At 53.3% G+C, this 24,373-nt stretch overlaps 1 protein-coding gene across 6 annotated transcripts in view; it reads left to right on the forward strand.

The window, feature by feature from the left end:
* The window catches only part of IGDCC4 (immunoglobulin superfamily DCC subclass member 4), an 89,425-nt gene that overhangs the window by 33,921 nt on the left and 31,131 nt on the right, over window positions 1-24,373 (forward strand). For 3 of the 6 annotated variants that reach the window (XM_048076260.2, XM_048076262.2, XM_048076261.2), the window contains exons 3-4: window positions 5,771-5,912; window positions 10,570-10,703. In XM_048076260.2, coding sequence (XP_047932217.2) covers window positions 5,771-5,912; window positions 10,570-10,703 — 276 coding nt within the window. The remainder of the gene's footprint in view (window positions 1-5,770; window positions 5,913-10,569; window positions 10,704-24,373) is intronic. The other 3 variants (XM_048076263.2, XM_048076264.2, XM_067003498.1) reach the window with 1 other exon arrangement.

The following is a 24,373-nucleotide window of genomic DNA, read 5'->3' on the forward strand; positions in this document are numbered from 1 at the left end:
AAGAAGCTAACCCGATCAGCAGGTAGGCTTTGGTAGCCTCAGCCCCTGCTCCTGACCCAGCGCGTTCCCTTCCCTGGGCAGGAGCTCCTGAGCGGGGCTCTGCGCTGCTCAGTGCTGCAAAGACAAGTAAGAACATTTGGTATTCACAATATCGAGTCATCTCCTGTGGCTCTTCACGCTTTGAGCCGTTTCTTTGTTCATTCACGACTGACTTGCCCCATGTAGGCAAAGTACCACGAGGAAGCAGTGGCGCTGAAGCTCCGGGCTGGCCCAGCACCTGCTGCAGTGGGTGCACAGGCAGTCCGGGGGGACTGGGACCCATCCTGCCGGGCTTCCCTGCAGGCAGGTGCCAAGTGGAGGTGGGGATGAACTCCCCTCCTCCTGCCTGCCCGTGCCATGCCTAGTCCTTACCGGCTTTGTTCACCGGTGCGTGCAGGAACTGAGTGAAACGAGTGGCCTTTGTGAGCGCTTCTTCTACTCCATTAGACACGGCCGCTGTGTTTCAGGTGCGCAGGAGTCAGCTTTGCCCTCCTGATAGCCCCAAAAGCGAGGGCAGCTCTGGCATTTCCCTGGGTGAGGGCTGCTGGCTCTCTACCTGGGAAGGGAAAGCGTCAGGCCGAGGTGAGTGGGGAGGCTCGGAGAGGCAGATCGGAGCAGACAGACGGTGTCCCTGGCGAGGGCTGGATTGACAGAGGCTGCCCAGGTGACAGCGGAGTGCTAAGAGGGATCGCCGAGTTGTGGGTTGCTGGAGGTGATTACGGAAACGGAGTGAAACAGGGGCAAAAACCCACGTCTCTTTTGTCTGACAGCAGCTGCCAGAATGCATAAGCCTCCCGTTACGCGCACAGACAGGAAAAACGCTCCTTGCCCATGCTTGAGCAATCAAGGTGGCCTCAAAGGCAGCCCTGCTGTCGGAGTTGCCAAGAAGACGTTCACGTGTGTGACAGGGGTGTGCAGCCTGTCGCCTTGAGCGCCCAGGACAGCGTCGGGCCAGGGCTTGGATTGCTGGGTACAGCCACAGCCGGTGGAGGAGGCCTGGGGAGCGCAGCCCTTGTGGGACAGATGACGGCGGTGATCGGCGGCTTTGCCACGTGCGGTGGTGACCCGACGTCTTGGCCACATCAGTGTCTTCCAGGGAAACCTAGAAACACTGCGATGACCTCCATCCTTTCCCTTCCAGCGTGACCCGCGTGTCAGCTCATGTTCTGCTGGATAAACGTGCGACGCAACAGCACCCTGCGGCTTGCTGCTCATCGTCCCCACGTGCCACCGGCTGAGACCCGTGCCACCACCCGCAGCTCGTGGTGGTGGCAGGAGGAGTGACTGAGGGTTCTTGGTGGGATCATACCTGCTCTGTGCACAGCTGTTGCGGCTGAGGAGTGAGGTTTGGAGGTTTCCCCCACGTGGAAGTACCAGGGGCGTTATTGTAGATGTGGGAAGGTGTAGCTTTCTACCTGCTAATAACTACATTTGCGAAGATTTGTTAAAGCTGCTAATTTAGCTTAAACATTTTGTGCGAGGGAGGTTCTAGAAAATTACAGTAATTGTAGCTGTCAGATGAAGATGTCTGCTGTGCCTGCAGGGAACGGGCCCGTACCGCGCGGCGCTGGAAGCAGCTGACGGCGAGGTTTGGTGTTGCTGCAGCTGGCGGAGCAGCCCGAGCAGGAAGGAGTGCACGTGTACGCTTGTGCTCCTCTCCCCGAGGAGAGCTGCTCTCTGTGATGCACTGTGTGTCTGAGAGAACGGCATTTGGTCGTATCGGAAGGATTTATTTTATGGATTTTATGCTGTTTTGTGGATTAGGTGCGTAGCTGGGGGAAGAAGACCTGTGTGCGGGGCCAGGTGTTGGTGGGGGTCTCTGCCTGCTTGCCACCACTCTGGCCAGAAAACTTTCAGCAGATAACTGCACGAGCTCCAGAACATCCATCGGTGTGACTTTCGGGTGCTCTTTGCAGTAGGTGAGGAGCTGGCATCTGTACGGAGGCAGGATTGAGCCCCACAAAGGTTTGCTGGGCAGCACCGGTCCTGTGCCCCTCCGGCCCTGCAGCCTGAGCTCTGGCTCTGCTGTCTCCACCCTGCGGGGCTGTGGCAAATCACCCCCAGGGCTTCCTGCACGTTTCCCAGCTGCCTCCCCATCCCATTTAGCCATGTATGTGGTCTCAGTGGGGGCTGTAGTTGCCCCCATCTTGGAAACACCGAGCGATAATAACGAAAGGCACGCGGGGAGCGAGCACACGGAGAATCAGGGGGCAAAGCGCTGTGGGAGAGAGCAGCAAGCTCGTTTCAGAAGGCCGAATTCCTCGCATAGGCAGCATTTTCTGCCCGGGGTGTAGTGTTGCTGGCTGGCAGCCTTTCCAAGCTCGGGGCCTCCTGTGCGGATCAGGCCGGGGGGAGAGGGGGAGGGCGCTGGGCTTCCCGTGCTGCCGGCACCCCGGGCTGGGAGCCTTGGCACCGCGGCTTGGCTCCAGCTGGGGTTAATATGGCAGTGCGGAGGGAGCGGTGCAGAGCATGGTGCTGTGGCACGTTGCTGAGGGCGAGCTGCCGTGGTGCTCTTTACACCTGCAGTCAGAGATTTTTACCGAGCACAGACCCTCCTGAATACCCCTGTGGCCCTAGAGCGAGCTCGGGGCGCAGCCCTGAGCCTAGGCCCGGCCACACCGTAGGTGCCAGGCGTGTCCTGCCACCTCTCTTCCACCCGGGCACCCCTTGGGACGAGAGAGGAGGAGGACAAAGGGTGACAGCGCGTGGTCACGGCCCCAGGCTGGTGCAGGGGTGCTTGTGGAGCAGCGATGAACCTGGCCGGGAAGGCTGGCTCTGCCTGGGCCTTGTCAGCGCTGAGATCTGCGGTTCCTGTTCAGTCCTGCATCGAACACACGTTCTCACTCCTCCTGCCTTGCTTCGGTGCTGCTTGCTGTGCACGGAAGACCCCAGGAGCAGGAACTCCTGTTGCCTGTCCCCTCCTTCACCAGTCGGTGTGTGGCCTTCACAGCCGGGCAGGCCGCTCCTTCCAGAGCTCCCAGAGCTGGCTTTCTTTCCCAGCCTGGCCTCAGCAATCCCCACGGGCCCTACCCTGAAAGCCGTAAGGGGACAGCAGCAGAGCTGCCCAGTCCCCGAATCCCACCCTCAGAGCCACCAGGAGAAGGCACCAGGCAGGGTTTCCTCGGCCTTGCCGGGGCTGAAGGAGCCGCGCCGCTCCTGGCCGCCGCGCGGAGCGGGAGGGACGCCGCGCTCCCTAATCAGGGTCACCCTTTAGTCACGCTCCTCCACACCCTAACGAGAAATCCGTCACGGGTGCATTTCTTGGCTCCGGGCTTTTGAAGAGCCGGGCTGGAGCCCAGCACAGCAGGCGTGGGGCTGGCGGGAGGCGTAGGGCAGGGTCTGGTTCTCAGCAGTGAATTTCAGGCTCGCGGGCGCAGCTCTGGCAGGTGATGGGGAGGAATAGGTGGCAGCCCCTCGCTTTGGGACAGCTTCCTGCCCTGGGTAACCCCAGGGACCCAGGAAACACTGCCGCCTTTCGTAGCCCTTCGCACTTCGTGGCAGAATGGCTGGAGGTAAGCCTGGCTTGGTAGCCATCCTGCATCTCCTAGCACGCTGCATACAACGTGCTTGCTCGCTGCCATGCAGGAGATGGGGAAAAAGAGTGAGGAGCTGCCTGCCGTAAGTTACGGAGCCTTTTCACTGCTGTTGGTGACGGTGGCATCGCTGCTCATGCACACCACGGGCTGCATAAGTTTACCTGTCCCTGGAGGCTGGTCTAAAGCTCCTGGAAACTTTGGGACTCTGTTTTATCAGCTTAGATCGTGCCACTTAATGAATGGCAGAGAAACAAGTGACCTGACTTGGAGCAGAGGGAACAGAGATACCGATAAGTTTAATCTTTTTAGGGGGGTTCCTGCCTCCCCTGGTGACATATCCAGGCATTTTGACCCTTCAGAGGCTGCCAAAGTTCTCTCGTTTACACTCGTAGGATGAAAAGAGTGTAATGGGACAGAGCATTAAGGATACCAGGAGGAGGTTGTTTGGGTGGTGCCAACCTGAAAGTGCTCTTGCATTTGATGGATTTTCTTTTAAACTTTTGGGTTCAGCAAAATATACTAGCGTGAGCTTAAAAGCTCGTGCAGTTCTTGGAAATTGTGCTGTGTTAAAGTGCTCTGCAGAGTGTATTTGAAAACACTGAAGCAGTTTGCCTGAATTGGGGCCTTACGCTGATTTATTTTTCAGACTTTTCCAGGAAAAGGTTTTTCGTTGCCATTTGTATTGAATTGTAAAACTACACTTGGCAGACAGCTGGTGGGAGAATTCAGTCTGCAACTGTTGCAGAGAGCAATGAGTCGCTTTAAACATGCGATAACCGTTTAAGTTAAAGAAAAATACTAATGACAGTTGAGAATACGCTGGGGTTAAAATAGGGCATGTAAAAGCATTTTATTTTCAACGTGGTCCGTTCTTCCTCAGGCTAACGCTGCAATGAAGTGCGTGTGTGCATGTGTATCTGTGATGCAAAGAAAACAGAATTTTATGGTTTCTATAAGATGTAATGTGAAGTAATGATGCTGTTGGGAAGGGGCAGGGGGACGAGCACATACTTGTGGGGGACCAGAAGGTCGCCCAGGGTCCTTGTAAGCCCAGCGCTGTGCTCGACCCAGCGATGGAGCCTGTTTTCTGGCTGAGACTTGCTGTGTTTGTTGTGCCACGGTCAGGCTTTCTGGCACTTGTGTTACAGCATCGCTGGAGGATTTGTGCTTCAGGGTGGCTTTAACAGCAAAGGCGGCTCAACGGAGACTTATTCAAAGCAAGAGCCAGGTCTGCTGGAGAGAATTTGAGTTTCTGCTCCAGTTGAGGGGCCCGCGTGCATATCCAAAACTGTGTGTGACTGAGATGCCTTGGGGTTGTGCTATTGATGGGTCGGATGCTGATGGCCACAGGGGGACAATCTCCATCCTGCTGATATCAGCAGGGTTTTGCTGTGCGTGTGGAAGGGGAGGAAGATCAGCCAGCCACGTGTGAACCATGGCTAGGGTGCGGTCCCAGAGCAGTCGCAAATGTTAGCGCACATTCAGCCTCTGCTATAGGAGGGAGCATATAGACAGGGATGAGCCTTGGAGAGTGATCGAGGGTCTGGCCTGCGTGAAATCCGTCCTCCTCCTCTTAGGAAGGTGGCTGTTTGCATCCCCACGTGCTCCAGCCATGAGATGCTGCTACATCTCGTCTGTTTGAGTGGGGTGAGGTTCGTTCCTGTGCAGCAAAGCTGTTCCTGCCCTTACGGTCTCTCACCCTTGTCTGCAGCGCTGTCAACCTGGGGGCAGTTGTTTTGTGTAAGCTGACATCTGGCTTTGGTCTTCCTCTTGCCTTGTTTTAATTTGGGCTGCGGGGGTGTCACAAGGCAAGGGGAAAGTCTTCCCTCTCAGGGCCGTGGCATTTCCCCCTCTTCTTTTTTTCTCATTCTGGGTGCTGTTCCCTGGTGGAGTAACTGAACAGATCAGGAAGTGATTTAGAAAAGCCACTGGCCAAACCAGCTGATTGCCTGTCTTTTCTCTCAAGCTGTTGCCTTCAAGGAGAAAATGAGGCAAGAAGGAAATTTGCACATTGAAACATTTCAGTTGCTGTCCTAAAGACTCCTGGGGGCTTGCAGGACATGGGAAAGGGAGAGATTACATTTCAGGCTCTTTCATCGAGAAAAGCCTTCCTCTTAAATCATGCGTCATAACAGGTTTGCATTTCTCAGCAGAAACTCGAGTTACTAACCTTCCCTCCTTTCTTCTTTCCCCAGCCTTATCCCGCTTTTTCCAACAGCCGGAGTCGCAGACAGTGGAAGAAAATGGCATGGCTCGGTTCGAGTGTCGGATCGAAGGGCTGCCCTCCCCTGTCATCACGTGGGAGAAGGATCACGTAGCCGTTCCACAGGAACCTAGGTGATGCTCTGATTGTTTTCCTGGGTTAGCTTGAAAAAAAAAAAAAACCTGAAACATGACCACTTAGGATGTGAAAATCCTTCCTGAAATGTAGAATGAAGAGAAAAATGATAGACCACATTTGAACCTGAAAAATGAAGTGCTGTAGGAGCAGGTGATTGAGGGACCCGTGCATATAGGTTGGTAAAACACCAAAATAAAATAAGCCTTTCCCCAGATATCATCCAACGAACCAAAAAAGACCACCACCAACAAAACCATGCCCTTTTTTTACTGATCTCTTGTTCTGGAACCTTTGCCATGTGATGGACCAAGCGCTCAGTCTATAAAAGAGAGTTCAGTGGAACTGAAATTGGGTAGAAATTGGCTAATAAGCAAAGTAATTAAACGAGACCTGAGCTTCAGTTTTCCATATCAGCCTCTTGCTCTTAATCTGGAGTGTTGAAGGGAGACAGAGAAGAGTGTGCCAAAGGGCAGACAGCAGCATAAATGTGAGTGGAGAAACTTGAAATCGGGCCAGTTGGTACCGCACAGCTCCTGCACCCTGGGAAGGCCCCTGCGTGTACGGAGCGCGGCACACGGTGCAGTGGGGGCTGCCTTTGGCACCTCCTCTCGTGCAGTTAAGTGGGGTAGAAGTTTTTTGGGGGTCCTGGCTTGAGGAATATTTCCCCATCTGACTGTGGGGTCTGGTGCTGGGGTGTACCTGGCAGAACAGTGATGCAGTTTTTCTTTAGATTTAGCTGCGGTTTTAGAGCCAGCTGTTTTCTTCACTGTTGTCCCACACAGGTCTGTCGTGGGGTTAATGACTGTTCTAGAGCTCCGTGTGTGCTCAGTAACCCGGGTGGTCTTGCCATTTGTTTTATTCCTATGTATGGAGGTGATCTAGTAAAAGTCCCTGAATTTTTATTTATTTATTTTTTTTTCTGGGGGAGGAAAAGATAGGAGTCCCTGCAGCATGATACCTTCTATCAAGGAAAGTCAGCTACAGGCAAAGAGAATAAACCAGTAGCTGGGCTTTAGCTGGTCTGTAGACATCATCCCTGCAAGGGATCAGTGACTGCATTGCCCTTCAGTTCCTAAAAACTCTTTTGCTGTTCTGGAGAAGGAGCTGTTTCCCTCCCAGGAAAGCCAATCCAAGAGGCAGGAGGGGAGGATGGAAAGGGGTGGGGGTAAGGTTTAGGAATAATTTTTCTACAAAGACAGTTTCTGTAAGAATAACGGCTTATATCCTTGAGTATGAAGTGTGGTATGTAAAGGTTCGTAGGAAGCTGTTGCCTTGTAATGAGACAAAAATTAATTAATTAAAAAAAGGTAATAAAAAAAAGAAAGGGTTGGCAGAAGGAAGTGTGCAGTAGATTGGGCAATGGCTTTTTAATGAGACAGCTGGATGGATGTTGTGAAGTTACTTGCTCGGAGATTGCTTTCAACACGGGCAGCCTGAAAATTGTTTTCCTTGTAAAAAAACAGACCGTAATCTCTGGCTGCAGATCTTGCTTTTTAAATCGTGTTTTAGCTAATATCCTTTTTCAGAAGGATTTGCTTTTTTTTTTTTTTGCTGTTGTCTGGTTGTTGTTGTTGTTGTTGGATTTCACGTAACCGGCTTTCGAAGGAATTAATTCCAGGAACCGCTGGCTGCCACCCAGACCTCTGTGTTAGCCCTGCCCCATCGCGCCTGAGGACCAGCTCCCAGGCCAGCCTCTGGTTGCTGTGCGCTCCCTCCTGTGCACACGGCTGATGAGCCTGTGAAAAAGCAATCATTTGGGTAGGTAGGCATCAGGACGATGGCTTTGTATCCCGAAATAGCACCGTCAGATGTATGCCCAAATCAGGCTCTGGGCCTACAGATACAGCCTTCCACATAATGCTGTGATATTGGTGCACGTAAAGAGGGATAGAGCAATCACAGTAAACTGAAAAAAGCCTAATAAATATTTTTGTTCTCTTTTTTTTCCCCCTATATTTTTTCCTATATTTCCTATCGCCTTTGGGCGCTGTCTTTGGCCTTTGCCGTTGGGCGCAGGTTCTAGCTTGGTGCCATCTCAAAGGTGTTGAAGGCTGAGTTTAAAAAGCACTTAAACAACCCAAAGGGTACGGAAGCGTTTATGGAGGTTTTCAAAATACCTTTCCCACCCTGCCGAAGTTCAGGACAGAATCCAACTCCCATATGGGAGTAAGGCACAGAATTCTTTTTACAATTCTGTCTCTGAAGCACTTTTAAAAAAAAATAGTCTTAAATCTGCAGCAGCTGCTGAGAGGTGGCTTGCAGGATCTCTCTAGACTGCAGTTGCTTTGGGGTGTGTGCTACGTCTTTTGGCATAGGCTCTTCTCCATTTTACATACAGGCTGTGTTTCACACGAGGCTCCAAATTGCTGATTATTTCCTCTAGAGCCCAGATGAGTGCTTGCTAAGAGCTGGAGGTCTTCGGAGGTCTGCACATAACCACATACCTTAGACCGCATGGTCTGCAGTCACAGCATCTTTTATCGACGTTTCGGCTAAGGGAGGGTTTTATCTTCATGGAGGGTTTACTTCTGCCATGTGTCAGCGGTGCCTTAATGTGCTTGGGTGCACCCACACGGCTCTGCAGCAGTGAGCAAAAGCAGACTTGGAGCCTGCAACAAAGCAGCAGATCCCTCACTTGGCCTGGGGTACCTTAGCCTGTATCGGGTTAGCCTGCGAGAAAGGATGTGGCAGCAGTTTCTTGGGGAGAAGGTAAGAAAGGGAACGGTGCTGTTAATGCTGGAATATTCTCTGCTATACACGTGGTATGGACATGGTCCTGAGCAGCCTGGTCCAGCTGACCCTGCTCCGAGAGGGAGAAGACTTCAGGTTTTCAGAGGTCCCTCCCAGCCCCGGTGATTCTGTGATGGAGAATTGGAGTCTCTTCCTTGTGGCTGGAAGATGCTTTGCCTACTGCTTGAAATATCTTGATATTAATTACGGACTCAAACAGCAGATGCACGACAAAAATAAATACTATCACAGTGGGAAGCTTTTCCTCCGCAGTGCTGAGAAGATGCAAATATTTGTCCTCGTTCTCCTGTGTCCTGATGAGGCATCCTGGTAAGGGTTTTCAGGATACTGTCTCCTTTGAAGTCTCTGGAGTGTGATCCTGAGCAAAGTGTGTCTGTGCAGGCAGTGAGAGCATGGCTTTGGGGATGTGGAGCAGTGGCCCTTGCTTACGTGGGAAGCTTCACCAAGACTGCGTCCTTGAATCTGTAGGATCGTGCATACAGTGACAGCATGGTCACAGGAGGAGCTCTGCTAGCTCTTCTGCTTCTGCGTCTGCTGCCCAGAGAGCAAGAAGTGCCGAGCTCAGATCGCAGCAGCTGAGGTCTGGGCTAGGCTCTAGGCTTGCAGCAGGGATATTTGTCTGGAGCAAGCTGCTTGGGGTGGGGATGGGATTCCCATTGCTGGAGGTTTGGGACCACGAGGTAAGTGTTTGCAGGAATGGGCGTGCTGTTGGTGACCACGGCTTGGACATGGGGTGGCTCGTCTCTTACGGTCCCCCTGGTTCCATGACCCTTGCTGATGGCTTCCAGCTGGCTCAGCGCCTGCAGAACCACAGTTATTAATGTCAGGGTTACTTTCAGGGATCTTCATGGATGGAAGGGCTGGCATTCATGGTTATAACTTGTCTTTGTGCTGTTCCTGTGGAAGCTGCTATCCCTCCCCTTAGCAATTGCCTTTGAATGTGTCCTTTTCATAATGAAGACTGATAACCTAGAGCTGCCTGTCAAAGCTCGGCAGCTCTGTTTATAGAGGCTTGCAATTAAAAATGGATCTCATATATAATTAAAAAGGATCACGTAGGCTTTGCGCCTTGCATTCAAGAATAAAGAGGCTGCCATCTAGGAATCCAGGCAGAAAATGGAGATGCTGACAGCCAGCTCCTACTTTTATGCTAATTGCTAATCATCTGCTTTGTTCGCTATAATGCAGCAAGGATTGTGTTCATGTTGTGAGCCGTGTAGCCATTTCACTCCGTGGAAGTGTTCCCCAGTAGTGCCCCATGGGCGAATGGGGGGGATGCTGAATGCCTGGGTGTGAGTTTGCCCGCTCGTGAAAGCCAGAAATTCTTGGAAGAACAAAAGCAATCAGCACAGCCCAGGGATGGCGCAGTTTCAGGCAGCTGCTCACTACAGGAGCGGGGTCCTGGCTGCTTTGAGCCGTGAAGGGGCATCTGTTGGACGCTCGGTCCGCTCGTGTACATGAAGGGGATGATGTTCAGAATTCCTTGTGATGTTTTTTGCTCTGGCTACCAAACCTTTGTGAAGAGCAAGTGCTGAGGCTGATCGTAGCAGACTGTGCGTGTGAAGGCACTTGTACAATTGGGGATGTCTAGAAAGCTGTGTGTGTACCTAATTGCTTGCTGCTATACACTTGGTTTGTATCTGCAAAGCCCTGTTGGCCTGGTGTCCTAGAAGCTGATCCTCTGTTGTAAAGGCTGCAGTGCTGCGGATGGGTCTGTACCTGCTGCTTTTTGAGAACCACTGGTTGGATGGCTCAAAGGTTTCTTGGTCCCACTCTGCTGTGCTTACCAGCTCCTGCACGCGACTTGTCTGTAGGAGAAAAAGCAGGGATAAAAGGGCTTTGGTTGACGGATAGCTCAGGCAAGGCATATCCTATCTCACGCTTTTCCTTTTGTTCTCTCAGGTTCATAACTCTTCCAAACGGTGTCCTCCAAATCGTGGACGTGCAGGAGAGCGATGCTGGGGCTTACCACTGCGTGGCGAGCAACGCTGCCCGGAAGCGCTACAGCAACGACGCGGTCCTCAGAGTCCTGAAAGGTAAGGGGCAGAGCGTGCTGGCCTGGGCCACGCAGCTGCTGTGTGATGGAGAGCTGAGCTGACACGTCGGTGAGAACCTCTCCTGCCCCGGTGGGTCTGCATGGGGGCAGCGTTTGGCCAAAACTTGCAGAGAAGGCGTTTTAATAAGGATTTTCTCTTTGCTGTGATGGGGCGAGCAGGGTTGGGAGGTGTTGCCACCTGGGGGTTGCAGCTGGCTGCTCTGGCCAGCCCCAGGACCAGGCAGCCGACAGTAATAAAGGGTCTGTTTCTCTCTGCGCCCAGGGATTTTCTTCTGCAGGTGGATTGTAACAGCAGTTATGTGCTAGGGCTGTTAGCAAGGGTCAGGCACCCTGCCTGCACCTTGGGGAGGCGCAGGGGTGCTGTGATCTAATCTCCAGGGGCCTCGGATGGCAAGGCAAGCAATGGCACGGACAGAGGAAGATGCTCGCCAAGCTAATGAGAAGCAGAGGATGGAGTAATTAGCAGGGCTGTGTCTACCCCAGGTCACATAGCAGGGTCCGGAGGAGCTTCAGCGCACAGACACCCGCCTAGCACGCTGTGTCTGCCTCGCTGGCTCTCTGCCGAGCTGGGGGGCAGGCTCCAGAGATCTTCCTGCTATTTGAGAGCACTCTCAGCTGGGCTTTCTGCTGGTGACGCAGACGGAGCAGGGCTTTGCGTGCGAGCTGTCCTTTGCCTCCCGATCTGGGCCTCAGCCTCGGAGTGCATTTTTCTCTGTAAACCAAGAGCGCGGTGGGCAAGTTGGGGCACGAGAAGGTAGCTGAGAGCGAGTGTGAGTGCAGCGGGGGTCTCCAGACGCTGGCATCCTTCCCAGCACGCCTGGCTGCCTCCCCGGTGGTGTAATCCCCTTCTGCAAGTGGCGAAACCCCCGGGTCTGGCTGAGCCGTCCCTTCCCTTGGGACGCTGCCCCCCTGCCCAATCCGCCTCCTGGTCCTGCTGACCCCGGTGTATTTTGTAGGCACATTTAACCTCGAATGCTCTGAAACGCTTCGCAGCCCCTTTTGTCTTTGTTCGGGGTTGTATTGCTTGGCATGCTGCTGCCGGCGTGTTTTCCCAGAGACGCCTTTGCTCTTCATCCATCAGCGGGGAATGTAATTAACGGGGGCCTGAGAACACACCTCCGATCGATGGATTGTGTCGTGGAGGTAATCCGTGTGGAATCTGCGGAGAATTTGTGAGCAGTTGAACGCTCAGTATCCAACTGGCAGCCTCTGCCAGATCCTCCGTGTGCTTAACGAAGCTCCGAGGCAAGGGGAGGGCTTGCTCCAGAGACAGCTCCCGCGTTGGGTCTGGTTTGCTATTGATAAGTAATATTGATCAGGCTACAAAGGTGAATATGCCGTCCTTGGCATAATAACTTGTTCTGCATAATTGTATCTTGTACTCTGCAGTGTTTAATCTGCTTTGCAAATGGAGGCGATGGAAGAGGTTAAATGGGAAGCGTTCCTTCTGGAGCACCAGCCGGCCGAGCAGATTTCTGCCTGGAGTTCTCGCCCAAATCTCGCTTCTGCAGCACCACACCACCCGCTGGCTGCAAAAACAAATATGCGAGGTTGAGTTTTTCACCAGATTGAGCTGATCGTGATGAAAAACATGCCTGTTAAATCTCTGGGGATTTTTATAATTGGGGAAAAGTATCTCTGAGACAGATGGGAAACTGCAGTGACCTGTGTGGGCCACACACTCCTCAACGAGTGACTGGCATGGTATTGATCCTTTTTTTTGTTTCAGCACTTCGCTATCAGAGGCACGTTTTTGGATGCCTGGACTGGCTCGAGGAGTCTTTTACTCCCTGGTCAGAAGCAGCTGGCAGTACTTGGAGTGAACTGGTCAGGCAGAAATCCTTTGCTGGTTAGAGGACAGAGAAGAAAAGGAAGGGGAGGAAAAAAAAATAACAAAAGCCTGTGATACAGCTGTTTGGTATTGCTTGAGCTGCTCATTTGGATGTTTCAGAGGCCAAACTCCTTTGTGTCTGCAGGAAGGAGCAGCTAAGCATGCTGCTGGCTAGTGAGCCGTTGATTTTGGGGTGAGAGGGGTCCAGTCTTTGAAGGAAGGGGTTTGTGCCATGGGAGCTAGAGGCTCCTTACCACCTGCACCTGCAGCTTTGGTGTCAGCACTGGGCAGTCCCGATGGACTTTGGGTCGTGCTGGTGTAATGCAAACACTGCCGCTGGCACCGGGCTGCCAGCTCGCAGGCCTGGGAACACCTCGTGCTCATGCCTCTGCCAGCCAGTGCTGGATTTGAACTGGCTGTGCACAGCAAAAGAATTCTTTTCCCTAAAACTCTTCTTCAGTTGCCCTTTCCCTCCCTCCCCTTCCCCCTCGCTCCAGATATGGTGGCTGGGGGTTGTTCCATCCCCCTTACTAAAGGCCTTTACCCAGGAGAGACAGCAATTAGCACGACCCCTTTCTGCCATACTTGCACGGCCTAAAAAAAACGGCCCCAAAACCCCAAAATGTCCCTTCCCGTGCTGCTGTGACTTGCCCTGTCGCGGGGAGCGGCCCGGATTGTGCGTCAGCGGCCAGACGCGCGCTGGCCGCGCGCAGGCAGGGCAGAGCGAGGGCCGCAAGCCCTGCAGATGTTTCGGCTGCGCAGACTTCATGGTGCAAATTTCCAGACGTTCCCCGGGGAAGCGGCGTTTTGAGAAGGAGGGGAGGAGAGCAGGCGGAGAAGCGGGATTCAGTTGCACAGCCCTGAAACGGAGCCCGCCGGAGAAATAGGAGCGGAGGGAGGGCTTGGATTTTTCCCCCCATGGATCTCCGCTGCTCCCTGGCATGCAGAGCACCGAGCACATCTGGCAGCGCCGCCCCTCACCTGCACGGATGATGGATGAACGCCGCAGCCCTGCTGCGAGCGCTGCCAAGAAGGGCATTAGGAGCTGGCTGCAGGGCGCCTTTCCCAGGCGCTGTCTGTGCGTGCTGCCTCTGCTTGGGGTCAGCTCCTGCGGGGCTGCGTCTTGTTTCTTGCAGCTCCTTTCTCAGGAAGCAGGCTCTGGTGGAGCCCTGCTCTGGGCTCACAGATAAAAAGTTAATTTCCCCTGTGTCCCAGGTCCTTCGCGCACACGGGGAAATGCTAAGTCTTGCCTTCTCAAGGAAGGACAGCAGAAGGGCTTGGGCACCACAGTGTTGTGTGTGAGATTAGCAATTTCAGATCGTAATGGAGTTTGACTGGGCTGGGGGAAGTACAGAGATTAAAACAAGACCATCCGTTTTGAGATCTTGACCCCACAGCCCCATCCTGTAGAGTTCAGTGGTTGTCTCCCTTCGCATCTAAGGGTGGTCGTTGCAGAGCAGTTACAGCGAGGTCCTGGGAGCCAGGGCACTCGGGTTCTCCTTTCCTTTCTGACAGTGTGCCACAGGGAGAATCAGTTCCTTAACTTTTCGATTTCCACCTCTATAAGTACAGATAAACAGGCTTGGAGCAGCGACGTGTCATTCTGGAGGCAGTACAGGCGTTTGGTGCAGGAGGTCAGTGTGCTCATATGAGAGGAGGATGTGGATATGGACCTGATTGTTTTTTTTTTTTTCTTTCTTGTGTTCTCTGCACTCTGTTCTTGTGCATGCAGAGTAACCCTAGCTGCGATGTCGGTGGCATGTCATGCTGGTACGTGGGCAAAACCTTTTGGCCCAGGCCAGGCTGGCAAGAATCGGACACAGCAGCCCACCTCCAGCACTGACACAAGGTCTCTGCGGGGATGTTACTGTGGTGGTCCCGCAGACACGCTCCGCACGGTCCTGTGCCTGTCCTGGCGTAGCTGCAGGATCGGGGAGCGCGGAGCAGCGCCCTGCACGTGCACACAGCTGGGCTGGGGTCCGGGCTGAGCACGCCACCAAAGAGTCCTCCAGCGAATGAGCACGTCCCCCGTGAGCTGGGATTTAGTGCCGTGCTATTAGAGGTGACGCCGCGAGATCGCCGTTGGCAGAACATCATTTACGCTGACAGCCGTAGCAGCTTGCTGCAGCAGTGTCCCCAGCAAATGTATTTCTCAGTCAAATATTTGTATGAAATACGGTACCAGGGACGGAGCTGGGAGGCAGCTGAAACACCTCTGCGTTTTCTGTTCTTTTGGTGTTTGTACGGCCGTGGCTGAGGTCCCAAGGGAGAGCCAGGCTCCGGGTGCTTCCTGCTCCCAGGGGCTGCAGGAGAACGCAGCCCGTGGACAGGACCAGCCCTGGGGAGGGCTGGGGAGGTGCTGATGAAGTGAGCAGCACTCGCAGTTGGCCACCACCTCGCAGGAACAGACGTGCTGTTACCACAAGTGGATTTTCAGTCCCCGCATGTGCGAACGACGTGCTGGATGCTGGCTTGGCTCTCAGCCTGAGCCCTGCCGACACGCGCCGCGCTCCCTTCGCCGCTCTGCATGTGGGCGCCGGGACGGGGCAGCTTGGATTCGGGTCGGTGCCGCTCTGCTCTGACCCCCCGACCACAGCCGGGCATCGATCCTGTGGTGCTGCTGATGCTGGAGAAGGGCAGCATTGACCAGAGCAGGGTGGTCTTCCTCCAGCAGGGAGAGCATCTGCAGCGGTCCGGGCACAAGAGGCTGCTCTGGGAGACAAGGGGGTCACGGAAACGTGTAGGGAGAAAGCACCTTTACTGTGAGTTGCTGGTTTAACCGGCACCCTGGTTTTCTTCTCCCTCTGCTCTTGACATCCCAAATGCTCACGCACGAGGACTCTCTTTGCACGTGTTTCCTGGGCAGCAGGTAGCTGAAGCTGCTCACATAACGCAGCTGCTGGGCTGGGGAAAGCACTCCCCATTCTTTGTGGTAGCTGATGCTCAGCCAACCGTAGTGAGTGTGATTTCGAAGGATGGCAAAGTGACAGAGGAATTACACAGCGTTTCTAGCTTAATAAGTAAATCTTTAAAGCCAGAAGTGACCTTCTGCCTAGAACAGACTGTAAAGGTTCATTCTGTCTCCCTTTTACTGAGCCTAGCAAAGTCAGGGACTTCAAGCGGGCGTGGAACAGGACTGAGCCCCCAGCTTTTTGATGAAACCGGTGAAGGGCTGGCGCAGACACCCATCAGACACCCATCCAAACACACGGCTCCTTCCTTGCTGGAGTCAGTCCGGGGCCAGCGTGCATCACACCGTGCGCATCGCCGAGGGAGAACAACTCGGAGCTCGAGTGTCAGCAGCCTGTTCCCGGGAGCCGGGGGGGGAATTTCAGCTCGGCTGTCTGTGAAGTTCTGCAGGGCTATGATACGCCGCGCTCCTGACAGCTCTAGCAGCCCGCGGTGACAGAGGGTTTGATTTTAAATAAAAATAAATAAATAAAAAAACCCAGAGCCCTCACTTCCCATTAAACAGAACAGCTGAACCAAAGTGAGTGGCGACAGAGGTGTCAAGGATAATCGAGCAGAGCAGGGGATGTAAGGCAGGGAAGAGGTGAGCTGTTCCCAGGTCCCCAGGGGCAGCCGGTCTCTGCCACGCACGCCGACGGCTGCTTGCAGGGTTTGGGGTTTGCCAGCAGGGTTTGGGGTTTGCCAGGCTCCTGTGCTACAGGCACTGCCTCCGGAGGGCCGGCTGGATTTGGGGATGGCTCGCAGTCCTCCACCTGCATCTCCTAACAACCCAGATCGACGGCGCTTCTGAGGCTTTTCGAAACAAGAGCTGGTGTTTGGTAAGGCTCGGACTGAAGCAGGATTTTCGCCGCAGGCTTCACTCAGCTCTCCTCCGGGAGCCTTTTGGTGCTGGCCTACCCCTGTGGCGTGTCGGCGCTGCAGGGATTGCAGCCGGCCTCTCCCGGGGCGTGTTAAACAGGCTGTGCCTGCCTGCCGAGCCGGGGCCGCAGCTCACAGCAGCGATAATAATCAGGTCGGCAGCTTGCAAGGGGCTGCGGGACAGCGAGGCTGCTGCGGTTGGCTTCCCGATGGCACTTGTTAATTATTAATCGCCTGCGTTGCAGCAGAGCCTCGGTAGCTCTCTGAGGTCGAGGGCTAGCGGTGCCCCGCGGCGCTTGCAGCATCCCAGCAGCCGGAGTGAAGACATCAGGCTCCGGAGCCGCAGCAAAGCTCACGGTCCTGTTCCTTTAGATGCAGGGGGTGCATAAGGGGGAAGTTTGTCTCCGTCCCGCTGGTATCAGCAGGCCCGGTGGTGCTGAGGCACGGGATTGGGGTGAGTCAGCCTCGATCGCAGGGGCTGCAAGCCTCGTTCAGATACCAGGGATCACTGGGGACGCAGCTGGGAGTTTCCCTTCATTGGGATCTGCTCTGTGCCCAGTGCAGCAGAGGGGCAACGCCGCGTGAATTGTGCATAAAAGTGAGAAGCGGGAGAAGAAAAGGATGGGGCGAGGGGACGGGAGGTTACTGAATGCTGTCCTCAGGCACAGCCTGGTTGGGAATCTCTGCAGCGCTTTAAGGAAGTGGCCAACCGAAGTGGTCTGACACAGTGTGTGGCTATTGCTAACGAACTTTCCCCATGGAAAGCCAGCTTTCCTAAGCCAGCTTTCCTCCCAGACTTTTCCTAGAAGAACAGATTTGCATTGTCCCGAGTTAATGCAGATGCATCCATCTGCTTTTAGTTCTTCCCTCCAAGTTGGCAGTCTCCCTTTGCCGCCAGACTGTGTTACTGCAGGCTCCCAGTGTTGTGTGTTCGAAGCATCGCTCGTAGGGAGCGTTCTGCATCCCTGGCAGCGGGGAGACCCCACCGCGAGGTGGCTTCCTCTGCCATTTCTCTTTTCGGCCCAGGGCCCCCAGCCGGTTCCCCCTCCGCTGTCGCTGGAGGTACGGGTTACATGAATTACAAACAGATCTGATGTTGCAAGTGGATCTGAATTGCAAATAGAGCTGATGAAATAGGTGTCAGCCCCTGTGAAATGTTCAGCCTCCGAGCGCAAGCAGGAAATTACTGGAGTGAAATGGCTCCGGGCGCCGAGATGAGCTGAGGTGGCTGAGTAAGGAGGGGTTTCAGGGCTTGGGGTGTGTGAGCGAGCCAGAAAGGGCTTCTGTTGACCATGTCTCCATCTCAATTCTGTAGAAAAGGTAGCAGTATATTTGCCTGCCTTACAGCTTGCTTTTTTTTCTTTCTTATTTTTTTTTCCTGAGAGATTTCTCCGGCAGCATCCTGGAAGTTGGATGTACTGGCCTGGAGAAATCCCCCGGGGAAGTGGCTGGCTGGTGTCGGGATGCGTAAGCGAGTGCAGCCCATGCTCTGCCTCAGCTCTTCTGCCCCGTGCTCGGTGCAGGGGCGACCTCTCAAACCCAGGAGTGGCAGTGCCTGCAGTATTATCCAGGCAGGTTCACACAACCAAGTCTTTTTTTTGCCCGTGCACTATCCTGAGGGCAGGTCTGAGAGCCAAAATGCGGAGACAGGCTGCCTTGCTAGCACGGAGCAGTGGTCAGCTAACTAACCCTCCTTGTGAGCACCTCGTATGTGGGGAAAGGAGCCACGGGACAGCCTTTGTGTCCTGCGCTCCTCTCCAAAGAGCCCCTTTCCCAATTTAATTACAAATAGAGTTATGATTAAAGAAATATGGGAGCCCTCAGTCCCAGAGGCTGGTGAGCTTATGCCCCCCTGGCCCTTTGGGGCTATATGTTTGGGTTTCAGGGCAGGTTAGGACGGCGCTGCTCTGCCTTTCTCCAAGGTGCTTCGGGTACACCAGGTACCTGCTCCTTGCTTCTCACCCTCTGTAGGTTAAATCCTGCTCTGAGTGCCTTTCTCAGTCAGAAACTGAGAAATTTCTCACTCTCACCGATCTATGAAAAAGCACAAAGAGTTGTTCAAAGCTTATGCATAATAGTTTTTATCTGCAGTAGTGACATTATCAATGGCATTTGAATGTGGTCCTGGTAGGTTGCTGTGCCTTGGGCTTGCATTTCCCGTCGCCTCTGCCATGTCCCAGCTTTGGTTCTGTCTTTTGCCTCCCAGAAGCTCTCCGTGACGCATCCTCAGGCTGCTGGAGATTCAGACACACGGTCCTGAGGTGTCCAACCCTGTGGACCCCAGCAGAAGAGCCCCGGTTCCCGTAGGGCAGCTGGGGCTGCGTGGCCGCGGCTGTCGGCGCGGCGCCTCCTGTTTATTGAGCCTGGCTCCCGCTCGGGGCGCTGCAAAAGCTCGCTGGGGAAGCGAGCAGGAATCCGTCGTGCAGTCTGGCTGGCTCCGGGCCCTCCTGGCGTAACGAAGAGCAGTTCCAACTGCGTGTACGCAAACACAGAGCCAATGTTGACAGCTTTACGGGAGCTGGAGCGGTGGGCAAAGCATGCTCAGGCTGCTTTGCAGCAGGGCTCAGCGTTCCCTGGATGTGTAAAACTCCGTACCCCGAAGGATCGAGGGCAAAACCTGGGGTGGGGGAAGAGCCCCCTAAAAATCCTAGGCCGTTCCTGGAAAGCTGCCACTGCTCAGCCTCTTCGTGGGCTTCTGGTTACACCCGGTCCGGGGTGTCAGCTTGTGGCTGAGCTAGTGCATTAAGGGATTTAATTTCTGGGCTGAAAGCTGTCAGCTGTATAAAGAAGTTGAGGGGAATGAAAGAGGACTGCCTGATGGCCCCTCTGCCTGTCTGGACTGGGATCCATGTGCTCCCTTGGCTTCCAGACAAGGGGCGAGGAGCTGGGGGAAGCATTGAACAGACTGTTTGTCCCAGCCAAGCGAAAAGCAGTTCCTAGAGCAGCTCCTCCTGCCGCACTCAGCTAGTGACGTGCTCCAAGGAGAGACCCCAGAGGCCGTGGCAGGTGCGAGGAGGGTGTCCGGTGGTGAATGAACGCTCCTTGTCCAAACTCGTTAATCTCTTATGTTTTTTAAATCAAAGAAGTGTATTTTTGTCTATTAAATTCTCCATTTTGCATATTGTAGGCTGTAGGGTTCATGCCTGCTGTTAGAAGGAATGCTGCCCTGTGTGTTTGGGGATCTGTTTGCTGCCTTTTTGTTGGGGATTTTGTGATAGTAGCTTGAGAATACAATGGCTGTGTGTTGACGTCTCTTAATAGCTCTAAGAGTGTGATTAGACTTCTGTGTTTTAATCATTTATGCGTGTTTCTTTGTGTGATGTTTAAGAAGATAAATTCTGCGTAGCTGCTCTGCTACAGCACTGACTTGTTGAGGAAGACAGGCTCCATCCCTCTTCCAAAATGCGGACGCTCAGGTTTTCAATTAAACTTTTGCATTGACAAATGCATAACTGTTTACAAGATGTTTTGAGGAGGTGAGGTAAAAAGACAATACGAAACTGAGTTACTGAGCTCATTTACGTTATTGGGCAGGAAAAAAACAGCTATGCCAATACAGTGTCACTTGTGCAATAAAAACCAAATTCCTTTTCAGCCGCTCTTCCAGGTTGGACTCGTGTCTCTCTCTGCAGCTCCTGAAAAGGGAAAAGAAGGAACATTGCTGATGGTGGAGGCTATGGGCACTGGTGCTGCCGGCTTGCAGTGGGGAAAGTTTGCAGTCTCAGTACCCAAGGGTGGTTAGTGCTGGAGTTTCTGTTGTCTCTACGAGCCTCTGAGACACACATCTAAAAGCTCCTGCAAGGCTTGTTTGTGAACCAGAGGCTGATTTTCTGCAGAGGAGGCGTTTTCAGTGCAGAGAACGTCAAAGCAGTAACGAATATTTGGTGAATTGAGCCTGTAAGCTTGTAAGCAAAGGTTACCCCTCCCTGGCTTCAGCGATGAAGGAAAACAACTTGGATTCAGATAGCCACAGGGACTGGCGTAGCAAAAGGGCAGGAGGGAGTTAAGAGAGAAGCTAACAGCAATTTTTGGAAAGGGTGCATGGTTGTGAGAGCTGCTTTTGGGGAAAAGAGGTAACATTTGACTTGTGACACTTTGGGGAGGCCAGAATTTTTGGGTGTCTAACATCTCAAGTCACTTCTGGAAACCACTGGGGCTGATCCTTTGGCTGCTTCACTTTCTTGTTTTCAAGCTGTGCATCACTGTGCTCAGATGAGGACAGCCACAAAAGAAGAAATGCTTGCTGCTAAGTGTGCTCGGTTTTGAGACCTGACATTGTTTATATTGCCCCAAAGCAGATGTGCCAGCATCTTAGGATCCAGTTAGGCGAGCATCCTGCCTTGACATTTTGCCTGCTAGAATATCCTGTTCCGAGTAGAAGTAGAAATGAATCATCGATAAATCTCCAGGACGGTGTAAACAGAGGACAAAGGCAGGTGCGGAGGATGTTTTTTCTCTTCTGTGGTTGCTGTCAGCTGTCTCCCTGCGCGATCCAGGAGGTCTGTGAGTTGTGTGAGAGAAGGGAAGGGAGCTAGGGAGTGGGAGTAGGACGAGCTCAGCAAACACAGCGCCTGCATTTTTGAAGGTGTGTGCTTTGCAATGGGTAATTTGCTCCTTTATTGTCTGCAGAATAACAGCAGTGACAGCATTGACTTTCTCTAATGAACAGCTGCTCGGTGCTAGAATCTATTCCCGGAGGAGACTCGCAGGGATGAATAAGGTTTCATGCTCCTCCTCTGGAGAGGGTGAGAAAGTTCTCAGAACAGAAGATTGTTGCTTGATTGTTGGATATCTCCAAATCTTGAGCTGCCGACAGCTGAGAGCTGAGCGTGTCGCCATGCAAGTCATGTTTAACCTCCAGCATTTCTGCCGAGGCAGGGTGTTTATGGAATCAAGAGAGAGGTGTTAGTTCCCGTCCAAGAAGTCATCCTCTTGTCACTGCAAACGACTGTCACAAATGGGCTGAACAAAACCCCTTTTCCTCCTGTTGCACTGCCTGAATTCTTAGCTGATACTCCGAGCTAGCAGGAGCTGGGGGGGAGAGGGTAGCTGATGAATTATGGATGTGTTAGAGGCAGGCCCAAGTTGTAAACTCGCGGAGTTTGAAGTCACTCATGTATGTTATAATTCAAGCTAAAACTTCAAATAAACATTTTGCGCTTCGTCCCGAGCAGCTCCCTGCGGTGCCTCCCTTCACATCCCTGTGCGGTTTCCCTCCTCTCTGAACCTGTACAAGATTTTCTTACAGGTTAGGCAGCTCGTGGGCAGAGATGTGCTGGGCATACTCACGATTGCTGTCTGTTCCCTGTGCTCCCCTTGCTACCTCTCTCTGATTTTTATACTACCTCTGCTGATGAGTGAGTGATTTGTGGCGTTTCCTCGGGGCCTGTCTCCACCTGGCCCTGGACCCCATTTGGCCTGACTTTCCTGACTCGTGGTAGGAGGGGAGTAAAATGCATAAACATTGAGAAATCGACTGGAGTGAGCCACTCATAAACAGTAAAAACTGGGAGAATGTTTTTGAAATATTTCTTGATATCATCAGTATCATCATCTTGTCTCTTGTGCTGGGCCTGCAGCCTTGCAGTCTATCTGTGCAGACGAGCAGAGCCTTCATTTGAAATTGTTCCAGTGACCAGGAGATTTCCCTCAGTCTCAGTACCCCCTTCAGAGCCATCCCAGAGCAGCGTTTTGCACCCTACAGACAGTTTTTGGTAAAAGAGAGTAAAATTGGTCCAACTGATTCAGAAGGGCAAAAACTCCGCAAAGGCAGCGGTGACGGTGACGGAGTTTTTATCTGAATTCATGGGTCATGCCTTGGGCTGGGCAAAGCTTTTGCCTGGGGCAGCTTTGCTCCTTGGAGAGGCAAAACAAAGAGGGGGTTGTGGGGGAGAGGAATCTCAAAACCCAAGTTTAAAATAGCAGCACTGTGGAAAGCTTTTAGTGCTCCAGACTGGACGGCATGGTGCAGATGTGTTCGGTGACCTATTTTGTTCAGGCAGTGAAAGATGTCTTGGAAACTGCAGCTCTTTTTTCCTTTGGTTCTAACAACATTCCCTCTTGACCTGAAATTATTTCAGTGGCAGCGGAGGCAAAAACTAGAGTTGGTTTTGCTCTGATGTTTGTCAGACTGCACTGAGCGGAGGTTTTCCTGGTTAGCCGAGTCTGTTCTTGGGAACTCTTCAAACCAAACCAAAGCCAGTTTGTAGCGGTTAACCTGAGCTCCGTCCTATCTGACTGGCCTGTTGAGAAAGCAAGGGAAAAACGTGCTCCTCCAAAGAGGAGCTTGACTTGTAGGCTTGTTCTGCAGCCCCACAGTGAAATATGGAGCTGAAGAGAACTGCTCGTGGGTGCAAGAGGTACGCAGGGCATTCAGCCATGCACACACCAAGGAATGTACTGGGAAAAAAAGCAGAACTGTTTAATTTTTTAATACAATTTCAGTAACAATCAGTGACAAACAGACCTGTCATCTGAGTTAATATGTTTTTCTCTATAGTTTTTCAAGGCTGAGACCGGAGTTTTGGACGAGGGGAGCAGAAAGGGATGCTTGAGCTGCAGATCCCTGTGGCTGTCGCCCCTCTTAGTTGTCAGAGCCACTGAGACTTGCTGTGCGCCTTGGGTTTGGCTGCCAGGAAGCCCCAGTATCAGCCCTCTTTTTACCTTCCAGAGCATGGAGCTGAGGAGCAGCCAGTTGTGAGCCCTGGGGCTCTTACTGGTGGCTTGCCCGCGGCTAGTGGCGCTTGGGACCTTTTCAGAGTGAGGGAGGCTTTGGGCAGCTCGTCAGCTCCCTCTCCCAGTGACCGACAGCCCTACGTGGCTGTTGGGGGACTGAGTGATGTGATGCCGGGTGTAGGAAAGGTGTGTTCGCGTGAAATTCCTGCAGCCTCTTCCATGCTTGTGCCAGGCACACCTGGGGGCTGCCCGCCTGGCTGACACAGAGGGGTGCAAAGGGTCTGGGAGCTCGCTCTCATCCTCTAAAAACGGTAGAGAAAGCTGCTTGGAAGTCTGGCAAGGGATGTGTTGCCATCTGGCTGGTGCTATTTTGTCATTCTAGGCATTTTTTCCCTAGCACCATGCAGAAAAAGATAGCATTGTGCACACAGAAGTGTTGCAGCCAGGTCCTGCCCAAGGGGTAGGTGGACAGACAGCCATGCCCTGCCCAAAATCCTGGCTCAAAAGCTCCTTCCCCTTGTTCTCATTCGTCTGCTGTATGGGGAAGAGCAAGGGCAGAGGCGCGCTGCTAATTTAAGAGACCGCACCGAGCCGCGCTCGCCCAGCCGTGTCTCGCTTGTTCTGCAGGACTAACGATTACTTGTGGATTTTAGTGCTTTGCTGAACTGGAGTTAAATGAAAGCTGCTGTTCTGGAAAGCCTTGCATTTCTGAGAGCCTTCAGCTTACGTGCCTCTCGTGGAAGCTCTCGTGCCTGTTTCTGCATTCAGCCTCTTTTCTCTCAGTTGCTCTCCGGCTCAGCTCGGTGCTGCAGTCAGGAGTGGCCAGGACGTCGATCTGTTTGGCGAGGGGGCCTCTGAATCCTTGGTCTGTGGTTTCGTCTTGTCCCCCTTCTGTAACTGAATGTGGCAAAGCCCTGGCCAGCTCACACCGTGCTGGAAGCACAAAAAGAGATGTTTACGTGCCCGTGTGCACCAGGCCCTGCAAGCGGCCTACTCCTTCCGCTGGACAGAGGGTGCTTGGCCCGGCTTCCCTTTGTGCCCTGCGGCAGCTATTTTTGCTATTTTTCCTGGTGTTTGCACAGGGCTGGGGTCGCTTTTTGTGTCCAGCCATTGCCCCAGGTGGGGGACCGTGGGCGCTCCTCGGTCTCTGCTTCCATCTGCTGGACAAGCACAGGCTCCCACTCTCTCCGTTTGCCGATGGTGTTCACCGGCCAGTCAGTACAAACAAATGCTGCCTGGCTGCCACAGAGGGCCTTATCTCCAAAAGTGACCACAGCACACTCAAGGGAAAGGTACATTAGAAGCTGGGTCTGGAG

Source organism: Anser cygnoides, chromosome 11 (genome assembly GCF_040182565.1).
Source record: "Anser cygnoides isolate HZ-2024a breed goose chromosome 11, Taihu_goose_T2T_genome, whole genome shotgun sequence".
NCBI lineage: Eukaryota > Metazoa > Chordata > Aves > Anseriformes > Anatidae > Anser > Anser cygnoides.